Below are 16,658 nucleotides of genomic sequence, written 5' to 3'. Positions count from 1 at the left end.
AGAATGACCGTGTTATCCTTTCAGTACACTGATGTTGTGTGTACCACTTGTTCTTTCTTTGTTGAGTATAGGGCATCTTCAAGCGGCTACTGACAGACCTCAGGTAGGATTCTTCTCAGTTTTAGTCCTTTTCTTTCAGACTTAGACTATTTCTTTCGGGCTATTTTATATAGTATTTCGAAGTTGCATCCTCTTACTCTAGATCTTTAGTAGAGTTTTGGTACAATGACTTTCAAGTTTTGGGGGTTAACTTCCGCACGTTAATGTTTGCTTATTTAACTTCCTGAGTTTATGGAAACTTAGTTTAAAACTATTATTTAAATGCCTGTCTTTTATTAGTATTACTTAGGTTAGGTTGTAATAATGATTCTCCCATCAGAGGGTTAGTGTGGGTGTCACTCAAAATCGGTTTGGGTCATGATAATGTTTCAAATGAAGACAAAAATCTACATTGTATTCTCTACCACCGACATAAATATAAATATTATATACTATTTTATTAAAATAAGAACCTATCAATCCATATATATATATATATATATATATATATATATATATATATATATATATCCGCGCAAAGTGCCAATAGTTTTATTAGTTAAAATAAAGTAACATTTAATTAAGCTCCTCGATATCTGATTCTTTTATTTGTATAAGCCTACTTCAATGGACAAAAACGTACAAAAACAACGAGATGACAAGACAAAACTGTCACAAGTAACAAGAAATTTCTTGTTAAACAATGATGTTGAAACTGTTTGATCATAAATTTTAAAGTTTGAAATTTAAAAATTTTGAGTTTTTGAAATTGTGTTTGGACATGTATTTTACTTGAAAAAATTTAAAATTTTGTGAGTGAAAGTCTCAAAAACTAGAGAAGTTGGAAAAAAAAATCAAAGAAAATCTTATCAAATTTCATGGTCAAATAAATATTTAAAAATATGATCAAATAAATATTAAAGACAACTTTTCAAAATCTATTATCATAGGCAATATTTAAAATTAATTCTCATAATCTATGACCAAATGCTATTGCAATAATTGTCAAGTTGTTGACATGTTTTCGTGAGTTCCTACGGTTGTCTTTCCTTTTAAGACCTTTGAATTCTACGTCATGAAAACCTTTGTACGTCTTTGGTGTTGTTCTCACAAATTAAAGGATCCTATAAATTTATCACACACCAAGCTCAATATTCCCATACTATTTGAGTGGTTTCTTTGTTAATTTCAAATACAATGATATCTAGGCATATTATTGTTGGTATATTTTTGCTCTCAATATTGGTTAATAATATTGAAGGTCGTAGTATCTCTCAATTCTTAAACCAAGAATCACAAGGAACCAAATGGGCCGTCCTAGTAGCTGGCTCTAATGGCTGGGATAATTATAGGCATCAGGTTATCATCCTAAACTATTCTTTATATATATAGAGATAGATAGATATAGTTTTTTATGATTCAATTCTTTGTAAACGTTAATTAATAGTTTGGATGATAGTTAGATGACATTCTTGGTGTGAGTGTTTCACGATTTGTTTGTGGTCACTGAAGTGGTCTGATAATATCTTCATCGATATCTATCAATTTTCTTGCATTTTTTGTGTAATGTATGACTATTATTGATTGTTGAAGAGTTAAATAAGTCTTGAGATAATTGAATTTGATTATCCTATAATTTGATAAAGATGATTCACATCAAGCCAAAAAAATAAATAAATCAAGAAATCTAAAAAAATCCAAAGTTGAAAAGTTTGATTATTATTGATTTGAATTAGTTTATAAATATAAAAATCCGACACTTTGATTTAATTTGCAATTTAAAAAAATCTTAATCAACTCGGACTATATACATCCTTAGTTAATAGTCTTGATGATAGTTAGATGACATTATTAATTACTTATAATAACTATTGAACATTTAATTTCTTGTATAAGTATAATTACTCAAAACAATTCCGGATAAAATTACTATTCTTTTGGAGTAAATATCCCAAAAAGGTCACTAAAATATGTGAAATTATTTAGTAAAATCATTAAATTTAATTTTGTATTAGTAAAATCACTGAACGTTTATGCCTTTTCTCATACAAAATGACTCTACATGATTTGTCATAGAAAAAAAAAAAACTCTAACTTGGCAAAATAATTTTTTTTAAAAACCATACATATAAACATAAACCCCATAAATAATAAAATATTAAAAGACCCAACCCACCTATAAGTCTAATAGATCAAATATCAAATTAAACTATCATAACATCAAATATTTTCATAAATCAATTATGGACAAATTTTAAGACATTTCAGCAAAATTATCATTTTCATTACAACTTAATGCTGTAATAAATTAGATTGTGCATCATATATTACTTAGAAATAGAATACGTTTTCTATTTTAAGAAAATAATTATCTTCAATAAATATACTCTGTATTAATGTTGATAACATATTCTAATTTCAAATAACCAAGCCATAACTTTTTAAAGTCAGTTTTAATATTCTTAACTTAACATTGGTTTAATAAAATAATGTCAATATTCATAAGATATTTTACGTTCAAATGATATACAATAAATTTTTGCATAATTTTTTTGTTAAAAAAAAAATTGGACATTATATTTTTTTTAATTAGGTAAGAACTCCTAATAATTAATACTTTAAAATTGTAACAAAATTTATTTGTATTAATCACTTGCCTAGTATTCAAATTTTTGGAATTAATTAAGAAAATCATGCTTGAAAAAAAAACCACTTTGGTGAATAAAATATGCAATTTATTTTTATTTTAGAATTAAAATAAATTGCATATTTTATAAATACGCATTTCATATAAATTGTGGTTTGAGATAAAAAAAAAATTTATCATACGATGGTGTGGGTAAACGATATGGATCCTTTTAGATCTACAGGCCGACAGTTATAGCAGTATCATAGCTAAGCAGTTAAAAAAATCATAGTTAAAGCACATTTTGATTTTGGTTGTCGTATTTTTTATATTGTATCTTTTTAATATTTTATTGTTTTTTTGTGAGATTCATATTACAAAACATAAAAAAAAAAAATATGTTAAGTTAACAAATTATGTAGAGTGATTTTGTTATAAGAGAAAAGTCATAAGTTGAATGACTTTATTGATACAACACTAATAAGTGTAGTGACTTTTCCAAATAATTTAACATAATTGAGTGATCTTTTAAATATTTACTCCTACTATTTTGTATGTACAAATTTAGTTTTAAATTATAATCAACTCTCATATTTCTTTTTCCCCTCCCTATTCTGTTTTTACCCTTAACCAAATAATTTATAGTCATTCAAATGGTGAAGAGATTAAGATCACAAATTTTTAAAATATTTTTTTCTATCTTAAATTTTATGTCAAGTCATACAAGAACAAGTGCAACATGTACAAAAATTCGAATGTAATTTCTTAACAACTTATTTGATCGTATGATTTTAGGCGGATGTGTGCCACGCTTATCAATTACTGAAGGATGGTGGTCTTAAAGATGAGCACATTATTGTATTCATGTACGATGATATTGCTCACAATAGAGAAAACCCCAGACCTGGAGTCATCATCAATAACCCACATGGCCATGATGTTTACAAAGGTGTCCCCAAGGTTTGTTCTTTTTTGTGTTCAATTTCTTGGAAAATTTTCAAGATTAGTGTGTTTATTAGCTTATGAGGGGTTTCTTTTTCTCTGTTGAGTCAGGATTATGTAGGTGAAGATGTTAATGCTAAAAACTTTTACAATGTCATCCTTGCCAACAAAAGTGGTATTGTTGGGGGAAGTGGTAAAGTTTTGAAGAGTGGTCCAAATGACCATATATTCATATACTATACTGATCATGGTGGCCCTGGAATTATTGGTAAGTATTCTGCTCACATTTTCCACACCTGGTCACTCAACTAATACACCCTCTGTCACAATTTAAGTGTCTTACTTTCCTTTTTGGCCTGTCGTAAAAAGAGTAGTGTTTCTATGTCTATCAAGTAAGTTTTTTTATTCCAAATGCAAGTTTAAGACCACAAGATTAAAAAGTCTTAAACTCTGTGACATGAAATTAGGACGGAGAGAGTAGTTATTATCTCAAAAAGTTAGTTTGTTTGTTGAAAAGAATTGGAATCAAGAATAAATGTGACTTTCTGACATAACAAATATTTGTTGAGTGATTATGAGAGAAATGAACCTCATGTTAGGAACTTGCTGCCGAATCCCATGGTTAGGAAATCGGAAAATTAAGCTGATAATCATTACAAATTGAAGCTTGATTTATTATATTTTGTGATTCTCACCTAGTTTGATACTGATTAGGATATGCATAATTGTTTTCATGCTTTTATTGTTATCAGCAATGCCAAGTGGAGAATTGGTTTTTGCAAATGATCTTGTTGATGTGTTGAAAAAGAAGCATGCTTCAGGGACGTATGATAGACTGGTAACTCGCTTGCTTTAGTTTTTCAGCCTTTCTTTTCCTTTGCGCAAATGTTTGATCAGTGAATTTTATGTTCTTTAGGTGTTTTACCTTGAAGCCTGTGAGTCTGGAAGCATGTTTGATGGTCTTCTCCCAGAAGGTCTTGATATCTATGTCATGACTGCATCAAAACCTGATGAAGACAGTTGGGCTACATATTGTGGCGAGGGTACTCCTGAAGATCCATGCTTGGTTCAGTGTCCCCCTCGCGAGTTTCAGGGTGTGTGCTTGGGAGACTTGTACAGTGTTGCCTGGATGGAAGATAGGTATAAACAATTTTTATGAAGGAGTATGCCAAGTATAGATCCTTGTATTTTCTTCAATCATTTACACTTTGAAGTGGCGTAGTATGTCAAACTTATTATTGTTTGCACCTATGAACAGTGATGTACAAGATCGAACAGCTGACAGTGTGCAAGGACAGTATAGTCGAGTAAGAGTTTGTATTGGACAAATATTGCATATGCTTTAAACAATTTGTTTGAAAAATAGAACATCAATTAGTTAATGCTTCAGATCTTATATTATACATCTATGCTTTCTTTTATTCCATCTTAATGGAAGATATATGATTTCATTTTGTCGCTCAGGTTGCAAACAGAACTGCAGCCAACATAACACAAGGTGACTATGGCTCCCATGTCACAGAATACGGTGATATAGTGGTGAGTTTTGATTCTCTTGCCGCGTATATGGGTGAAACTTCCAAAAATCACAGCCATGACTCTCTGGATGCCATGTCATTCTTGACATCATCGTCAAGGAATGTGGATCAGCGCAGTACTGAACTTTTCTATTTGTTCACCAAAGTACGTTCCTATCTCTTTTTGAAGCACAATTGATGGAGAATTCTTCTTCCTACACATGATTTCGCTGATGTTCTTTCTTAATGTTTGCAGCACCAAAATGCTCCTGAAGGCTCTGATGAGAAATATGAAGCTAGTGTGAAACTAAATGAAGTTATGTCACAGAGGACTCAAGTGGACAACAATGTAAAACATCTAGGGGAGCTTCTTTTTGGTGTTGAAAAAGGTAATGAGGTACTAAACAGTGTTCGACCTGCTGGACAACCACTTGTTGACAACTGGGATTGCTTTAAGTCCTATGTAAGTATTTAACTTGGCAAAAAAAAAACAATATTTTTTGTGGTATTTCAGTTCAATTTTCGTGTTTTGATGAGAACATAACTAGTCTTTTCATATTTTGTTGTTTTCGTAAGAATAGGTCAAGATATTTGAGGCATATTGTGGAAGATTTACTCCGTATGGAAGGAAGCATGTACGTGGTATTGCCAACATCTGCAATGCTGGGATTACGAGTGAGAAAATGGCTGCTATATCTGCACAAGCATGTTCAACCAAGTAGAGCTTGGGAAATAGTATATATTGCCAGTTTGTGTCATGGCCGCAAAATTTTCACTTATAGTTGTATTGTAGCTAAACTCAGAATAATGCTGCTTTGAATTAAGCATACCTTTGCCCAGTTTCAAGCTTTACTATCTCAATAATAATGCCTTTTGACCTTTCTATGCATTTACCGACTCTTGTTCAGTTCCATCCAAGTTCGATTTTGTCTCATTTGAAAAGCTACTACATGCATATGTATATCCCACCAACTCATTAACCTGGCGGCATGTAGAATTTCTCTGAGTTATCATACATAATTCTAGCCTTTCTTATTTGAACAATTTTGAAGAGTGGTAAGTGAAGAGAGTCATATACAATTATAATTTTGTTGGTGTATTTGGTATGAAGGAAAATGTTTTCATGAAAAAATGAAAAAACATATCATAACCTGAATGAAGACAAAGATTTACATTCTCATCTCTCCCACTAACCTAAATATAAATATTTTATAATATTTCATGAAAATAAGAAACTATCCATTCAAAGAAATAATTTATATATAAATTATTGTATAAATTGTCCTATAAATTGTTTTACACCAAAGCTCAATATTCCCATACTATTTGAGAGGTTTCTTTGTTAATTTCAAACACAATGATATCTAGGTATAATATTGTTGGTGCATTTTTCCTTGTTTTGGTCTCACTATTGGTTAATATTGAAGGTCGTAGTATCTCTCAAGTCTTAAACCAAAAAACAAAAGGAACCAAATGGGCTAGCTGTCCTAGTTGCTGGCTCCAATGGCTGGCATAATTATAGGCATCAGGTTACCATCCTAAATTTATTCTTTATATATAATATTTTTTTTTATGATTCAATTTGCTTGTAAACGTTAATTAATAGTCCTGATAATAGTTACATGACATTATTGGGGTGAATGTTTGATGCCGATGTGAATATTTGACGATTCATTTATGGTGATCATTGAAATGGTTTGATAATATATCTTCATCAACATCTACTAATATTCTTGCATTTTTTGTAAATATGCGGCTATTATTGATTGTTGAAGAGTTAAATAAGTTTTGAGATAATTAAATTTGATTATCCTACAACTGATTAAAGATGATTCACATGAAATCAAAATATATATATATAAAAAGATCAGGAAATCCTCAAAAATCTGAAATTGATAAACCCAACTACTATTGATTTGATTTAATTTAATTTATAAATATAAAATCCCGACACTTTGATTTGATTTGGAATTTAAAAAATTGGAATCAATCCGAACTATGTACCTTCTTGGTTAATAGTCTTGATGATAGTTAGATGACATTATTAATTGTCCTACAACTGCTTCACATCAAACCACCAAAAAAAATAAAAATTCCACAAAAATCTGAAGTTGCAAAATCCGACTATTATTTTTTATTTGATATGGAATTTTAAAATTCGAACCAATCCGAATTATGTACCCTCTCAATTAATAGTCTTGATGAGATTTAGATGACATTATTAATTACTTAAAATAATCCCGGATCGAATTATTACTATGTTGCATCGTACAAATTGAGTGTTAAATTCTAACCAAACTCTTGTATTTCTCTTTCCCCTCCCTATTCTTTATAGCAATTATATGTTCTATATATTGTTTGTTTGTTCAATAACACTTTGGCACATTGGAGCAAACAGGATCTTATTGTTTAAATACTTGAAGAGGTTCTGCCTTTTGATTATTGATTCTCCAATTTTAGTATTCTTGCATTTACCTTGTACAAAATTTTAAAAAAATTATTTTACCATGTCACATTTTGTAATTATAAAATTAATTGAGTGATTTATTTGGAGGAGAAAAGTCTTAAATGAATGATTCTATTGATATTAAAAAAAGTTTAATGGCTGCTATATAAATTTTCACAATTGAGTGGATTTTTGAGCTTTGTTAGCATACAAAATACTGCCATACGTTATTAGTATACATACTGAAAAGAATTACTACTAATTTTTAAGTAACTTAAGTCCAAAATCACATTCCTACTTTTCATTTGTTATTGTTTTCCACTGAAATACCACATTATTTTACAGCATTTTGCGTTTAAAAGGAGAAACTAGAACGAAATACCCTATATGTCTAGTTTATTTGACACATTTTTCTTTTAGTCTTATTTCAAAAAATATATATTTTTTTTATTAATGAAAATAATTAACTTTAAAATTCTCCTTTTATCCTTAATAAAAAAACTATAATTACAAAAGTAGTGAACAAATGGTTTAAACCACAAATTTATAAAATAGTTTTTTTATCTTAAATTTTATATCAAGTCAAACAGTGTCACGTACTAAAAGGAACAAGTGGACAAGTATAAAAATTCGAATGTAATTTGTTATTTGATTGTATGATTTCAGGCTGATGTGTGCCATGCTTACCAATTAGTAAAGGCTGGTGGTCTTAAAGATGAGAACATCATTGTATTCATGTACGATGATATTGCTCACAATAGAGAAAACCCCAGACCTGGAGTCATCATCAATAACCCACATGGCCATGATGTTTACAAAGGTGTCCCCAAGGTTTGTTCTTTTTGGCTTCAATTCCATGGAAATATTTCAAGATTATTAGAGTTTTTGCTAGCTTATGAGGGGTTTTCTTTTTTTGTTTTGTTGAGACAGGATTATGTAGGTGAAGATATTAATGTTAAAAACTTTTACAATGTCATCCTTGCCAACAAGTGGTATTGTTGGGGGAAGTGCAAAAGTTTTGAAGAGTGGTCCAAAGGATCATATATTCATATATTATACTGATCATGGTGGCCCTGGAATGATTAGTAAGTGTCTTCCTCACATTAATTTTGTTTATTTTTCTGTTTTCACATTTTGGAGGAGTTGAGATATCACTCACTCAACTAATAGACCCTATGTCTCAATTTAAGTGTCTTACTTTCCTTTTTGGTCTATTCTGTTTCTTTTTATATTTAGCAAAATTTTCAATTTCAATATTCCATATGCACCACAAGATTAAAAGTCTCCCTTTATTTCTTCTTATATTAGGACGGAGGGAATAGTTATTATCTCAAAATGTCATTTTGTTTGTTGAAAAAAGTTGGAATCAAGAAGAAATGCAAGTGTTCATGAGAAATAAACCCCATTTTGAAGTTGTGACAATATGACATTCTAATGAGAAATTCCAAAAGCCAATTGAATTCTATACACTTGGTTATAGTATATATCGATAATCGGATATTCTGTGGATGTTGTTGTGAATGTGTACAAGTAATTCATGTTAGGAACTTGCCGACGAATGGCATGATTAGGCAATTGGAAAATCAAGCTAATACTCATTATAAAATGGAAACATGATTTATAATATTTGAGATTCTCACCTAAGTTTTTATCCTTGTTTGAAACTGATTAGGATATGCATAATTGTTTTCATGTTTTTATTGTTATCAGCAATGCCAAATGGAGAATTGGTTTATGCAAATGATCTAGTTAATGTTTTGAAAAAGAAGCATGCTTCAGGGACGTATGACAGACTGGTAATAACTCGATTGCTTTAGTTTTTTCAGGCTTTGTTTTCCTTTGCGCGATGTTTGATCAGTGAAATTTAAGTCTGTATTTTATGTTGGATGATGCTCAGGTGTTTTACCTAGAAGCCTGTGAGTCTGGAAGCATGTTTGATGGTTTTCTCCACAAAGGACTTAATATCTATGTCATGACTGCATCACAACCTGATGAAGATAGTTGGGCGACATATTGTGGCAAGGGTACTTCTGAAGATCCCTGCTTGGTCCCCCCTCGCGAGTTTTAGGGTGTGTGCTTGGGAGACTTGTACAGTGTTGCCTGGATGGAAGATAGGTATAAACAATTTTTATAACCTCTCTTCTCATAGTCCACATTATTAGGAAGTAGTATGCCAACTATTAGATTCTTGTATTTTCTTTCAATTATTTACACTTGGAAGTGACAAACTTATTATTGTTTGCACCTATGACAGTGATGTAAAAGATCGAAAAGCTAACAGCGTACATGGGCAGTATAGACGAGTAAGAGTTTATAATGTTATGGACAAATATTGCATATGCTTTAAGCAATTTGTTTAAAAAATAGAAGATCAATTGTTAATGCTTCCTATCTTATATGATATTCTTTTATTCCATTTTAATGGAAGATTTATGATTTCATTTTGTAGCTCAGGTTGCAAAGAGAACTGCAGCCAACATTTCACATGGTGCAGATGGCTCCCATGTCACAGAATATGGTGATATAGTGGTGAGTTTTGATTCCCTTGCAGTGTATATGGGTGAAACTTCTAAAAATCAGAGTCATGACTCTATGGATGTCAAGTCATCCTTGAAATCATCGTCAAGGAATGTGGATCAGCGCAGTGCTGAACTTTTCTATTTGCTCACCAAAGTATGTTTCTATCTCTTTTTTGAAGCACAGTTGATGGAGAATTCTTCTTTCTACACATGATTTCGCTAATATTCTTTCTTAATGTTTGCAGCACCAAAATGCTCCTGAAGGCTCTGATGAGAAATATGAAGCTCGTGTGAAACTAAATGAAGTTATGTCACAGAGAACTCAAGTGGACAACAATGTAAAACATCTAGGGGAGCTTCTTTTTGGTGTTGAAAAAGGTAATGAGGTACTAAATAGTGTTCGACTTGCTGGACAACCACTTGTTGACAACTGGGATTGCCTCAAGTCCTATGTAAGTATTTAATTTGGAAAAAAAACAATATCTTTTGTGGTATTTCAGTTCAATTTTTGTGCTTTGTTCTTTTGATGAGAATATGACTATTCTGTTCCAGATAATAGGTCAAGATATTTGAGGCACATTGTGGAGGATTAACCCCGCATGGAAGGAAACATGTACGTGGTATCACCAACATCTGCAATTCTGGGATTACGACTGACAAAATGGCTGCTATGTCTGCACAAGCATGTTCAAGTTAGTAGAGGGTACGCTTGGGGAATAGTATATTTTGCCAGTTTGTGTCATGGCTGCCAGTTTTTCTTTTAATTGATAGCTACATTCAGAAAAAGGCTGCTTAGAAGCAGATCTTTTGCCCGGTATCCATGTACTAAAGCTTTACTTTCTCAATAATATAATGCCTTTTGACCTTTTTATGCATTTACCGATTCTTGTTCAGTTCCAGCCAAGTTCGATTTTGTCTGATTTTTTTGTGGAAAATGATGAAGTTTTTAGCAGCTGCTACATGCATATATAGATCCCACCAATTCATTAGACATAATTCTAGCCCTTCTTATCTGAATGTAAGTGAAGAGAGTCGTATACAATCATAATTTTGTCTTTGGTGTATTTGGTACGAGATGAAAATGTTTTCTGTCAAATCTCTTAGAAAAATATGTGACTTTCTTACTGATATTTGTCCCAAAAGCATTTACATGTAATCTAAAAAAAAAATATTATGGGGGTGACCCGGTTGTTTGTGCTAGTCTTTCATTGAGATCTTATTTGCTAAATTTGAGAGAATTATTAGTACCTTTCAAAAACATAAAGATGCATATAAATACCTTTTCTTGATTCGAAGAAAGACAAGCTTACAATCTACCTTCCAAACAAAGTTTGTTCAGGTAGAGCTTTTGCATAGTAAATTATTTACAATGATGACCAACTATAACAATAGTTACAATAAGAAATGTGCATCTAGTACATTTCCACTCAATACTGATATGCTTCTATGCTGTATTTAGAAGGAATCAATTACACTAGCGAGCAATTTTACAATCACTACATCAATCTTCATACTGATAATTACGAATAATTTTGCTAGCATCTAGGCGTGCATCTTGTGTTGCATTATATGCCAATCATGCACTAAAACCCCTGTGGAGGGAACTCCAAGTATTGGATGGAACACTGGGACAAGCTTGTGCTGATGCCTCCACCATCTGCTCCATCTTAATTCCAGCGTTGCATATGTTAGCAACAGAACGCATATGTTTCATTCCATACTGAGATAACGATCCACAATGTGTTTCAAATGTTCTCACCTGTATAACACAGGTATTGCTGATGAATGTAAGCCATGAAACCATCCAAACTAACGATACATCGAATACCAATGATCTGTGCTTCAATCCCCATATATTCATACAAGCTAATACAAGAATGAAATTGTTTCCTACCCAACAGCAAGTTCAAAAGATATTGATAAAAATGGGGTGTGTTTGGTGTACTTACATAGGATTTAAGGCAGTCCCAATCGTCAACAACAGGCTGACCAGCAGGGCGGACACCAGTCAGCACCTCTGGACCTTGTTTAATTCCAAACAGAAGCTTACCGACAAGGGCTATGCTGTTGTCTAAGTGCATTCTATGTGATATTGCTTCATTTAACTGTTTCTGAGCCTCAGTTTTCCTAACAGATCCTTCAGGAGCCTTGTGGAACTGCCAGTTTAGACAAACAGACCAGTAAGTCAGAAAAAGATCACATGGTGACATCAGATACAAAATTTCAGTGTCTCTTTGACCTGAACATTAAGTAGGGGCTTCTATAGTAGCTATACATCCCTCAAATATGGTTCTCAATTAAATTACTCATTGGCACCTAATGTTGCAAATGTATATCTGTTTTTAAGATTATATTCCCACTAGTTAATGTGCTTCAAAAATCAAAACCTTTATTTCCTGCCATTTTACACGTGTAGGTAAATTACTTATTTCATTCTTAGGTTACTTGTATAATAAAAACACATATAACTTGGAGCATACCTTGTACCAGAAATGCACAAGATCTGCATCACGCTGGTTGACAGCCTTTGATACTCGCAAGGAATTGTCATCCATAAAAGTAGAATTATCATTTGCAGGATCAGTACCCATATATAAGAATAGAGCATTCTTGCTGAGATGTACATCACCATATTGCATGACATGCGAACCATAGGCAGGATTCCCACTAGCAGTTCTCTCTTTGACCTGCATAACCAGGCATTAGAGCTGATGACTTGCACACAATTCTCAAATGGCATCATAAAAAAGAAGTGCATTTCAGAAATAACACCCATTATTCGCAGTAAGAGAGAAATCATCAGATTATAAATTGGCATCTACGTCCTCCCTTTACCCTTTCCCTCACTAGTACAACTGAGAGATATTGGCTTCGCTTTCTAAGTTCTTCATTTTACTGCTACTACTTTTGACATTTCTACTGAGCCATGAATTCTATTATAGATTATCCCAATTCTCCATGTACTTAAGCTCTTACCAGGTGATATTGTTGCTTCAAACTTTCAGTCCGCAGGTTGTGTTTTTCACTGCTCAGATCCAAAGAACAGAGTCAACAAAAAATTATGCTGCTGAAACTAATAAAATAATTTCATAAGCAGATTTATAGTTATAATAACTATGCCTTAATCTAAACTAGTTAGGGTCACTAAGTAGCATATTCATAATTACATAACGAGAAAAGTTGAACGTAAAGGAACAACTAATGGAAAGAAATGCTCATATAACAAGCCCCAGCTCACATTGGCAAGTCATCAACTCTCGAGCAGTAACTTGTGAGTTTTATTATCTCCGGTGTAGAATTCGAGAATGCATTCAATTTTTATGGCAAAAATACTTATAGGACTTGACGAACTAAAGTTTTTCAAACATAGTTGTCTGCTGATACAGACGTTGTACTATCTCCAGCATGGACATTGAGAATATCTTCAATTTCTATTGCTATGATATTTATAGGACTAGCGAACTTATGATTTCAAACATAGCCAAGCAAGAAGCCAACACATTGGACAAATATCATGGTCAAAAATTCACTGTAAACTCAAATTTCTTACAGTTGTTCCACATGGCATTTATGTAATGCAGAAAAACTGCATGTACCTGTCCTCCATCCAGGAAATACTATACAAGTCACCCAGGCAGGTGTCATATTCGATAGGAGGACTGGGGTACTCTCCTGGGCAATAGGTTCCCCAGCTGCTCTCATCAGCATTTGATGCTGTTGTGGCATAGATGTTTAAACCTTCAGGAAGAAGACCCTCAAACATACTTCCAGACTCACAAGCTTCAAGGTAAAATACCTGCAAATAGACAACAAGAAATAATTCAGAGAATGGAAAAGGACTCAAACTACCTACAGCAGCAAGAATCTGCACGAAATATAAAAGCTCACCAAGCTTTTATATGTTCCGGAAGCATGCTTCTTCTTCAGAGCATCAATCAGATCATTTGCATAGAGGTAAGGATCGGTAGGCATCCCTAGAATACATGACACTGTAATTAGTATATGAAATGAAGGAACTATAAAATATTCTTCATGCAATTTAATAAGACCAATCAAATGCAAAATATAATTGACGACAACATTTTAATCCAACAAAATATGTCCTGTCTCATTATCTACATTCATCCCCATAAAAGACAACCTAACCATGATCCATACAAATTATAGAACTCCACATACAACAGTGATTGATCAAAACTTGAAAGATCAAAAGAGAAGATGGTTCATAAGAGACATAATACAACCATTAAAATGCGACAGAATGTGAATTAACTTTTGACTAGTGACTTCTTGTTGAGTATAGCAGCCTATATCATACTCAAAAAGTTAAAACATGTTATTTTTAATTAAGAAAGCAGATTAATCTTGGTAATATAGTTTAACAGGTAAAACGAATAGGTTCACTCGACAAAGGTATATGGTTGTATATAATAATTGTGAATCCTAGAAAAACAATACGCCTAGGATAAAATCAAGAAACTACTAATCGCCCTATTGACGCAATTAGTAAAGTCTAGTGCCCTGTTTTCTCAATACCAATAGGAGTTTCCCAAACATTTACTGTGGAAACAAAATTTCAAAGAACTGTCGCATATTCAACAAATAAAGGTAAGATGCATAACCAATTTACGTCCTGTTAGTCTAAAAGAACAAGAACCAGTAGGCATCATTTGTCTAGCACTATAAAAACAGTAATTCGGCTTAGAGGAAATGTGAACAGGAAAGGATCAAAGATTTTCATGAAACAAGTCAATATTAAGAAGTAGAAAGAAGCTAACTCACCAAGCACTCCAGGACCCCCATGATCACTATAAAAGATGAAAATATGATCATTTGGACCACTATCTACCACCTTTCCACTGCCTCCGGTAAGAGCAGTTTTGTTCCCAAGGAGAGCAGCAAGAAAGTTGTTAACAGTAACATCATCTCCAGTGTAATCCTGCCTCAAAGAGACAATATCAGAAACAGGTATTAACTAGTTAGATGGTAAATTTACGGAAATACAATTACCTTAGGGACTCCTTTGTAAACATCTTCACCGTGAGGGTTATTAATGATAACTCCTGGCCTTGGGTTCTCTTCATCGTTTGCAATGTCATCGTACATGAACACAACAATGTTCTCATCTTTAAGACCACCCTTCTTCAACAGTTGATATGCGTGGCATATATCAGCCTGAGTCAAGAATGGCAGGGCATATAATCAAGACAAGTTCTTTTTTTTTTCTTTTTTCTAGACAATTAATTAATCTCGAATTCAATTTATCAAAACAACGAAAAGGAATGATCCAACTTGTTAGAATTAACACTTTAGTTGTTCTTCATATGTTAACAACGTAATATACTAGACATCAGGTGGGAAAACAAAACAAAAAAATGAATATAATAGAAGATTCATAAACCATACTTTAACACAATTTTTACATATACAAAAAAGTAAATTTATTTAACTCCTTAGTTAAGTCCCTCTTGCGTTATAAACTTTTCTTGATAGGTATGACAAATCCATATCAAATAAAATGAAAATAAGATAATGTTGCGTAACCCATGATAAATTATACTGTAGCTCCGGCCCCACTAATGTTACACTTGAACCACTCACCATAAAGTAAAAGCTTCGAACGAGACACTTTGAACCACTCACCATAAAGTAAAAGCTTCAAAACAGAAATAAATATGTAAAGGAAAAAATAAAAAATAATAATGACCTGGTGACGGTAATTCCAATAACCGTTTGATCCGGCAAGCAAGATAGCCCATCTTGTATCGCTCTCATCGGCATCGAAGAATCTAGAAACTTCCGACGGAAGTTTCAAAAAATTACGGCTTTCGGAGACGGCAACGTTTAACAACAGCCCAATGAGGAACAAGATTCCGGCGACGTAATGATTCATTATATATCAGCTTAAAATTAAAAATTAGTAAATAAAAAATAGAAATAAACGAGGGCGAGTTGTTATAGAAAAGGTTCCGTTATTTATAGACTGAAGAAGAATATTCATGTAAGCTATGTGGACAGCTCAGATTCAATTTTGCTTTTTTTTTTTTAATTGGATGATGGTGTAGTTGATGCACCAATGTTGTTTATGAAGCTTCTTACGTAGCTGCTCATACAGCATCTCCTTTGTTATTTCTCATTAATTAATTAATAATGTCTCCTTCACTATTAGAATCTGGACGGTTTTTGGGAATATAGTTTGTTTGTTTTTTCTTTTCCTTCTCTCAAGACTCTTTATTTAATCTTATTTTGTAGATCCAAAATTCTTATACAAAATTATATAATGAAAAAGCTTCTAAAATATATTTACTTTTAAAAAGTATGTTATAATTTGTGCTTGGATGATAAAAAAATATACTTTTGCTAATATTAAAATAAAATAAAATTATTGGCCAAAGTTTAAAAAAATCTTCTGAAATAAAAATATACGTATTTTTTTACAACTTTTAAAATACAATTTCGGTGTACTACTCAAAGCACTTGAAATCTTAGCCAAGCCATCTCAATTGTATAAAACATGTACTTACTTTAATTTTTAAAAAAAAATATACGTCCTTTTTCTTCCAAACACT

The 16,658-nt window shown here is 32.2% G+C and overlaps 2 protein-coding genes and 1 pseudogene across 2 annotated transcripts; 2 read left to right on the top strand and 1 right to left on the bottom strand.

The window, feature by feature from the left end:
• Positions 1 to 1,199: 1,199 nt before the first annotated feature.
• Positions 1,200 to 6,152, top strand: LOC129888338 (vacuolar-processing enzyme-like). The gene is made up of 9 exons (XM_055963334.1): positions 1,200 to 1,398; positions 3,461 to 3,625; positions 3,719 to 3,875; positions 4,360 to 4,445; positions 4,524 to 4,747; positions 4,866 to 4,914; positions 5,072 to 5,290; positions 5,381 to 5,587; positions 5,706 to 6,152. Exons 1-9 carry the CDS (start codon positions 1,237 to 1,239, stop codon positions 5,844 to 5,846), a joined length of 1,410 nt encoding a protein of 469 aa, XP_055819309.1. The 5' UTR covers positions 1,200 to 1,236; the 3' UTR covers positions 5,847 to 6,152.
• Positions 6,153 to 6,481: 329 nt separating this feature from the next.
• On the top strand, positions 6,482 to 10,899 carry LOC129888337 (vacuolar-processing enzyme-like; annotated as a pseudogene).
• Positions 10,900 to 11,355: 456 nt separating this feature from the next.
• LOC129889262 (vacuolar-processing enzyme-like) lies at positions 11,356 to 16,060 on the bottom strand. Its single transcript, XM_055964496.1, has 9 exons — positions 15,797 to 16,060; positions 15,100 to 15,264; positions 14,872 to 15,028; positions 13,978 to 14,063; positions 13,686 to 13,885; positions 13,066 to 13,114; positions 12,570 to 12,776; positions 12,039 to 12,245; positions 11,356 to 11,848 (listed from the first exon to the last, which is right to left on the bottom strand). The coding sequence occupies exons 1-9, from the start codon at positions 15,980 to 15,982 to the stop codon at positions 11,666 to 11,668; spliced, it is 1,440 nt and encodes a 479-aa protein (XP_055820471.1). The 5' UTR covers positions 15,983 to 16,060; the 3' UTR covers positions 11,356 to 11,665.
• Positions 16,061 to 16,658: the final 598 nt, after the last annotated feature.

Source organism: Solanum dulcamara, chromosome 5, assembly GCF_947179165.1.
Source record: "Solanum dulcamara chromosome 5, daSolDulc1.2, whole genome shotgun sequence".
NCBI lineage: Eukaryota > Viridiplantae > Streptophyta > Magnoliopsida > Solanales > Solanaceae > Solanum > Solanum dulcamara.
The sequence above is the reverse complement of the archived record's forward strand: the minus strand, read 5'-3'. Positions and strand labels throughout refer to the sequence as shown.

Coding starts and splice junctions, on each gene's coding strand:
- LOC129889262 (XM_055964496.1), bottom strand. CDS start 15,982: ATGAATCATTACGTCGCCGGAATCTTGTTCCTCATTGGGCTGTTGTTA. Junction 13,115..13,685: donor ATTTCCTGGATGGAGGACAG/GTACATGCAGTT, acceptor GGATCTGAGCAG/TGAAAAACACAACCTGCGGA. Junction 12,777..13,065: donor TGAAGCAACAATATCACCTG/GTAAGAGCTTAA, acceptor CTGGTTATGCAG/GTCAAAGAGAGAACTGCTAG.
- LOC129888338 (XM_055963334.1), top strand. CDS start 1,237: ATGATATCTAGGCATATTATTGTTGGTATATTTTTGCTCTCAATATTG. Junction 4,446..4,523: donor CAGGGACGTATGATAGACTG/GTAACTCGCTTG, acceptor TATGTTCTTTAG/GTGTTTTACCTTGAAGCCTG. Junction 5,291..5,380: donor TTTTCTATTTGTTCACCAAA/GTACGTTCCTAT, acceptor TAATGTTTGCAG/CACCAAAATGCTCCTGAAGG.